Source organism: Copadichromis virginalis, linkage group LG18, assembly GCF_057382275.1.
Source record: "Copadichromis virginalis isolate Kocher_CV1m ecotype Utaka linkage group LG18, C_Virginalis_male_GT1.1, whole genome shotgun sequence".
NCBI classification, from domain to species: Eukaryota; Metazoa; Chordata; class Actinopteri; order Cichliformes; family Cichlidae; genus Copadichromis; species Copadichromis virginalis.
In genome coordinates, this window is record NC_140635.1 from 22,281,068 (window position 1) to 22,288,519 (window position 7,452).

Below are 7,452 nucleotides of genomic sequence, written 5' to 3' on the forward strand. Positions count from 1 at the left end.
CTAGTTAACATTTGTCTTTCTGTGGCAATGCTTGGGGAAAAAGCAAAAGGTTGGAGGTGGCGTGTCACAGACACTGCTGGTTAGGGGTGACAGAAGTAGTGTGCTTGATGACTCACTATATGAGAGTCTTTTCAGACACCAGGTGCTGTAAAAAAGCATTTATGTTTTTAAAAAACCCAACATGAACCCTACCTAGGGCAGGGCAATATGGCCAAAAATATATATCATGATATACATTTGATAATTTGCAATAACGATATAATTGACATTAGACAAAATACTTTACAACTCCACAACTTTATTAGTGCAAAAATCCCATCGAGGTATTTTCACTTAAACAAGCAGCTGTTTTTTTATGTGCATTAAAGCTATATAAAAATTTAACAGTGCTAATTCCTTGCTGACAGTTTAACCAAAAGGCATTTCCAGTGGAAACTGGCGGACTTATCCTGAGCATAACCATGTATAATATCCATTCGCACCAGAACCTCTCACCATAATATCCTATAATTGGACACAGTTGTAGCGTGATGACTGGCAGGGGGAGATCTCACCCTGTGTTTTTCTGCCTGTGGTAGAGGTGGAACCAGATCAAGTGGCGCCGATTCTTGAACAGCCTCAAGTCAGAGCTGGATTGACCTTCTGTCACCAGGTACTGATGAGCCCGCTGTGGAGAAACATCACTGATGATGTTCATGAATTCCAACCTGACTCTGGTAACCTTAATACAGTACAGAAAAAATGTCACAATAATAATGTTATGCTGTTATTATTATAATAATAAGATAAACCAGGCGTCGGCAACCCTGGGCACGCGTGGCACAACTGGCACGCGAAAGGTTAACTGATGGCACTACCATAGCTAGACTGGCCATCCGTCAGCCACCAGTCCCAGAGACCACATATCAATGGCTTCATTAAAAGCAATTTACAGCAAAACCTCTGGGGTCGTGTCTGTCTGGTAGAGAGTAGAATTCAAAAGGGCCAGAGCCTCAATTTAAGAAATATCACTTGACATCTGCAGCATTCATTCTGCTGTGGCTAGTGTGCTGCTCCAGTCTGTTACGGGGGTGGGGAGCATCATCAGAAACAAGGACGCAAGGAAAGGGGACAAACTAGTGAGGAAAGCTGGCTCCACAAATGAAGCCGCCACACACGCACACACGCGCGCACACGCGCACAGGACTCAGATCAACACACGATCTGCTCTACGATCTGTGCCACAGTTAATCTCACTGCAGTGCTAATTTGAAAACTCTCACATATTTGGACAATCTATAATCTTCTATAACAAAAACATACAAGTGTTCATTGAAGTAAACACACAGAGCAGTAGTGGATTTTTTTAAATGTGTTCTCTTTATTTTAATTTGTTGCTAACTGCAAGGTTTTTATTTGTAGTTTTTGTAGTAGGAAGCACTACAAAAACTACAAACAAGAAAATTGCAGTTAACAAATGCAGTGCTCTCCACTATGTGAACCCATCACCTGAATTTTTAGATTTTTCAGTTCAAGCCAATTAAATCAAATCCAAAAATTCAACCCCAACAATCAAGTGACCCCCTATGAGCAAGCACTAAGCAACGATGGAAAGGAAAAACTCCCTTTTAACAGGAAGAAACCTTTGACAGAACCTGGCTCAGGGAGGGGCAAGTCTTCTGCCATGACTGGTTGGGGGGGTGAGGGGCAAAATAAAATTGAACATAAAGGAGAGCACAGCATATTTATGACAAGTTGGTGGACCGTGGCTGGAAAACATTATTACTGTTTTTAATAAGTACCTGGTCCACATCCACAATTACAGTAGGGCTGAAGTAGATAATAGCATGATCCCACAGAGAACAGTGGGACATTCACTTCAGCCGAAAAGCTTTGAGATGGACCAGCAAGCTGCAGGAACAACAATGGCCACTATGGCAAAACCTAAACCTGCTTGAAGTAGGTGTTTGGCACCACCATGATACCATGAACCATGGGTCTTAACCTCCTCAGGTTCAGGAGCATTTCTAGTTATTACATTATCTGCCAGTTCCACTTTTGGCTGATGATTTTCCAAAGTTTTGCTGAGTTCTGCAAGCTCTTCTCTAATACTTTCATACCCTCTTTTGAGTTCTGTGTTTTCTTCCCTAATATTTTCGTACAGTCCTCTGAGTTCTGCATTCTCTTCTCTAATACTTTCGTACCCTCTTTTGAGTTCTGTGTTTTCTTTCCTAATATTTTTGTACCGTCTTCTGAGTTTTGCAATCTTTTTCCTAAAACCTGTGTGCTCTTTGCAAACCTCCATCACAACTTCCTGACCCTGCAGCCTGAGTGATTCAATTTCACTATCGCTATTAGAAGATAAATTATTTAATGACTCCATTTCCTAAAACGTTTAAAACAAAGAGTCAAAAGTTAAATACCTTCTCTGAGTTATTTAAATGCAGAAGTATTAGCTTTGTTAAAAACAACTGGCTTTCTGAAAATGCTCCAATGTAAACTGTTAAAGTGTTAAAGGAGCTCCTCTATTTAAAGACTTTTCGACTGTGACATCACTGTGACATCACAATGATCCTTTGAGAAGTTCAAAGGTTCAATGGAGCGCTGGGGATCATCCCGCGCATGCTCAGATCATACACAATGACATCAGAGGAGCGCTGGGGATCATCCCGCGCATGCTCAGATCATACACAATGACATCAGAGGAGCGCTGGGGATCATTCCGCGCATGCTCAGAACCGTTCTCACCTCCGTACGGGCGGGTACATGGACGAGGCAGACGCTTGCTGACTGGTGATGATGGCGGAGGACGAGAGTCCTGAAAAAAAGACAGGATGTCAGAACTGCAGCACACAGGCTGTGTCCCTATTCAGGGTCTGCACGCTTGAAGTACGCGCGCTACGCGTACTACAAGTACGAGAAGTGCGGAAGTGAGAGGCTTGTGAAATGGGACGGTATACGCTTCGTCGCGCTGTTCAGGTTGCCTAGCAACCATGATACTAACCGCGAGACACGTTACATACAGCATTGTATGACAGAAATGAAGGAGAAAAATGTTTTGTTAGTCATTCATTTTTATCATGACATCACTTTGATTAGTTGCGTATCTGAGGCTGAGACCATGGGACTGTAAAACATGATTGTTGGGCTTCATTTCTGTGCTGAACAGTCATTTAAGATTAGTTAGTAAATAACAATTAGTTAGTGTTGTTCATGAGACTAAAGTCATCTCACTGTGGTAATGTAAATATAATATGGCCAATATTATAGTATTGCCAGATTATTTATATATATATATATATATATATATATATATATATATATATATATATATATATATATATATATAGGCCACTCGCCTAGCTTGGGAGTCACCGCACCTAGTGCTCCGATTACCACGGGGACCACCGTTACCTTCACCCTCCACATCCTCTCGAGCTCTTCTCTGAGCCCTTGGTATTTCTCCAGCTTCTCGTGTTCCTTCTTCCTGATATTGCTGTCATTTGGAACCGCTACATCGATCACTACGGCCGTCTTCTTCTGTTTGTCTACCACCACTATGTCCGGTTGGTTAGCCACCACCATTTTGTCCGTCTGTATCTGGAAGTCCCACAGGATCTTAGCTCAGTCATTCTCCACCACCCTTGGGGGCATCTCCCATTTTGACCTCGGGACTTCCAGGTTATACTCGGCACAGATGTTCCTGTACACTATGCCGGCCACTTGGTTATGGCGTTCCATGTATGCCTTGCCTGCTAGCATCTTGCACCCTGCTGTTATGTGCTGGATTGTCTCTGGGGCATCTTTACACAGCCTGCACCTGGGGTCTTGCCTGGTGTGATAGACCCCAGCCTCTATGGATCTTGTACTCAAAGCTTGTTCTTGTGCTGCCATGATTAGTGCCTCTGTGCTGTCTTTCAGTCCAGCTTTGTCCAGCCACTGGTAGGATTTCTGGATATCAGCCACCTCCTCTATCTGCCGGTGGTACATACCATGCAGGGGCCTGTCCTTCCATGATGGTTCCTCGTCTCCCTCCTCATATATGTATATATATATATATATATATATATATATATATATATATATATATATATATATAGTGGGTGTATATAGTGTATATACATATATCACTGACCACTGACTTTCAGCTTGTTGTGTTTGTGGATATATGACTGACTTTAATTATTAAACATTCGCACATAAATAAGTGACGTCATATTCAGTACTTTTGACAGTTCACTCTTCGGCCGCTCCATCTTATTAGGGAAATTCCATATACATAAATGTAATTTCAAAACTCAGCCCCATCATTTAATTTGTTTTTGATTGAAATTGAATATTACTTAAACTTTCTTAAATTAACTTCCAATAAAAAAGGTTTATCATTGATTGAAATTCATTCAGAAATGTTTAACGAATGAGCTGTCACAACTTTCAAGTACAAAGTTGTTATGAAGTCTGTCACATCCCCCCGCTTTTTTTCTTTTTTCTCCTTTATTTATTTATCGTTCTTATTTCATTGTACTGTATATTGTTACTCTTATTTGCCTTGTATGTCTACTGTACAAACTGAACTGGAATGACTGACTGTTCGCTTTATAAGTTCAATAAAGTTTGGGGGGAAAAAAACAAAAAACCTCTTCAGCCGCTTCCTTCTGCCGTATTTTGCGGCAAAATTATCCACACCCACCGCCGTGCTATGAATTGTGGGATATATGTACGGTGGCCCCTAGAGACAAAGCACGTACAAACTCCAAAACACGTACAAACTCCAAAACACTTGCAAACTCCAAAACACGTACAAACTCCAAAACACTTGCAAATTCCAAAACACTTGCAAACTAAAAAACACATGCAAACTCCAAAACACGTACAAACTCCAAAACACTTGCAAAATCCAAAACACATGCAAACTCCAAAACACATGCAAACCCCAAAACACTTGCCAACTCCAAAACACATGCAAACTCCAAAACACATGCAAACTCCAAAACACATGCAAACCCCAAAACACATGCAAACCCCAAAACACTTGCCAACTCCAAAACACATGCAAACTCCAAAACACATGCAAACTCCAAAACACATGCAAACCCCAAAACACTTGCCAACTCCAAAACACATGCAAACTCCAAAACACATGCAAACCCCAAAACACTTGCCAACTCCAAAACACATGCAAACTCCAAAACACATGCAAACCCCAAAACACTTGCCAACTCAAAAACTATGGAACGCCAGGACTGCCATAATGAATTAATTAAATACACCATTAAATAATTAATTAAATGTGTCAATAATTAATTAAAATGTGAAATACATAAATAATTAATTAAATGTGTCAATAATTAATTAATTACATGTGTCATAACTATTTATTTAATTAATTAATTCCAATTTTAATTAATTATTGCCACATTTAATTAATTATTTAATGGTGTATTTAATTAATTCATTATGGCAGTCCTGGCGTTCCATACCCATCTGGTCTGTCCATGTTACACAGATGCTCCCACAGTGCTCCACTACAGGTCACTCCCCCGGATGTGTTACATTCTTCTCTTGGCAATGTTTGCTTTTCCTCTCATAAGTCTATAAATACCAAAATAAGATCTCTCTTTCAGGATGCAATGGTCTCTGTTCCATCAGCCATATTTTATTGGGCCAATTTTGTAACAGATATTGAATGGAAAAAAGTTTGGACTTTACCACAAAGGTTTTTCTTGACAAACAAAATTAAAGAGATTTCTTTTAAGTTGATTCATAAGTTTTACCCTACCAAACAATATTTGTCCAAATTTATGGCTGAAATAAATGTAAATTGTACCTTCTGTCAAGAGCAACCTGAAACAGTTTCTCATCTGTTTTGGTCATGTAAATTTACGTGTAAATTCTGGAAGGATTTCCAGAATACTGACTTTGTTCTCCCTAATCTTCAACTGTACTATAAGGATGTTATCTTTGGCTATTATAATTTTAAAGACAAGGACAATGATGCTTTCTTTTTTATAAATTTGGTTTTATTTTTGGCAAAATTTCATATACACAAAAGCAAAGTCCTTGGCAGAAAGCCTGAACTTCTTGTATTAAAAATGGAACTTGCACAATATATAAGGACAATCTCCTCATCAAAAAACACTAAGGCTCTCAAGACTGTTAACATCTGTAACCGATTGAAACTGCTAACTTGATTTTGGCTCTTGCAAACTTTTGTTTATTTATGTTCCCCTTAATTTATTTTATTTTTTGTACTCACTTTTGTCTCACTGTCCTTGTCACTCTTTCTGTTCCTCATTGTACTACCACAATGTCATCTTTTATGTGATCCCTGTTTTACTTGACTGTATGTCTATAATGTGATAAATAAAGTTTAAAAAAAAAAAAAAGGCTGCAAACCCCAAATCCGGTCATTGGCACTTCCTGGCTTGTGTAGTTACTAGGTAACAAAAGCTCAACACTGCCCCTAGCGTCCTGGAGCACTTCCGTTGTGTTTTTGAGTTTGCATGTGTTTTTGAGTTTGCAAGTGTTTTGGAGTTTGTACGTGTTTTGGAGTTTGTACGTGTTTTGGAGTTTGCATGTGTTTTTGAGTTTGCAAGTGTTTTGGATTTTGCAAGTGTTTTGGAGTTTGTACGTGTTTTGGAGTTTGCAAGTGTTTTGGAGTTTGCACGTGCTTTGGAGTTTGCACGTGCTTTGGAGTTTGTACGTGCTTTGTCTCTAGGGGCCACCGTATATATGGGACCACGAAGTGTGCATCGGACTTTGTCACTACCCGATCCGTACCGGAAAGCCATGTGGATTTTGTTCACAAAATGCGGAAAGTATTGATCATTTGTTTTTTTCCTGCTCAGTAACAACTGACTTTTGGCAAGATCTAGTAGACTGGTTGAGTATAAGAATAGATGGGATGACCCCACTGACTCTAACACAAGTTTTATATAATAATGGTGATCCATCTAAGGAACTGTCCATGCTACACAAGGTGGTGATAATTATGGGCAAATACCACATACACAAATGCAAATGGCAAAGTAAAAGACCTTCCCTAACTGTATTGAAAATTGAATTAAAATCTTTTTTGTCATCTTTAGAATTACTGAGGGATTCATGTAAAGAGGCTGCTTTGATATGCGACAATGGGACTCAATCTCTATCCTTTTAATGATTGTGTTTTTGGTGTACTAAGTAAGCCACATGTATGTTAAAGTGTTCGCAGAAAGGAAACTGTTATATGTCATAAAAATGGCTGAAGGAAATTGCCTTCCCGGGTTTCCTCCGTGGCGTGAGCGATAAGCAGAGTTTGTCCTTTCCTTATAAGACTCCTAATTATTCAAAGTAACACTCAGGTATGCCGTTCAGCGGGGTTAGTTACGATATCGGGAGCAGCTAGGAGAACAAAGTGATACAGAAACTGTTCAGATTGCTTTCCCAGAATCAACTCAAAGGTTTATTTGATACACAGCAGTTTATATAGAG

The 7,452-nt window shown here is 39.6% G+C and overlaps 1 protein-coding gene across 1 annotated transcript; it reads right to left on the reverse strand.

Moving 5' to 3' along the window:
- Nucleotides 1-298: 298 nt before the first annotated feature.
- On the reverse strand, nucleotides 299-3,671 carry LOC146687804 (uncharacterized). Its single transcript, XM_085439736.1, has 2 exons — nucleotides 3,394-3,671; nucleotides 299-2,797 (listed from the first exon to the last, which is right to left on the reverse strand). The coding sequence occupies exons 1-2, from the start codon at nucleotides 3,562-3,564 to the stop codon at nucleotides 2,606-2,608; spliced, it is 363 nt and encodes a 120-aa protein (XP_085295862.1). The 5' UTR covers nucleotides 3,565-3,671; the 3' UTR covers nucleotides 299-2,605.
- Nucleotides 3,672-7,452: the final 3,781 nt, after the last annotated feature.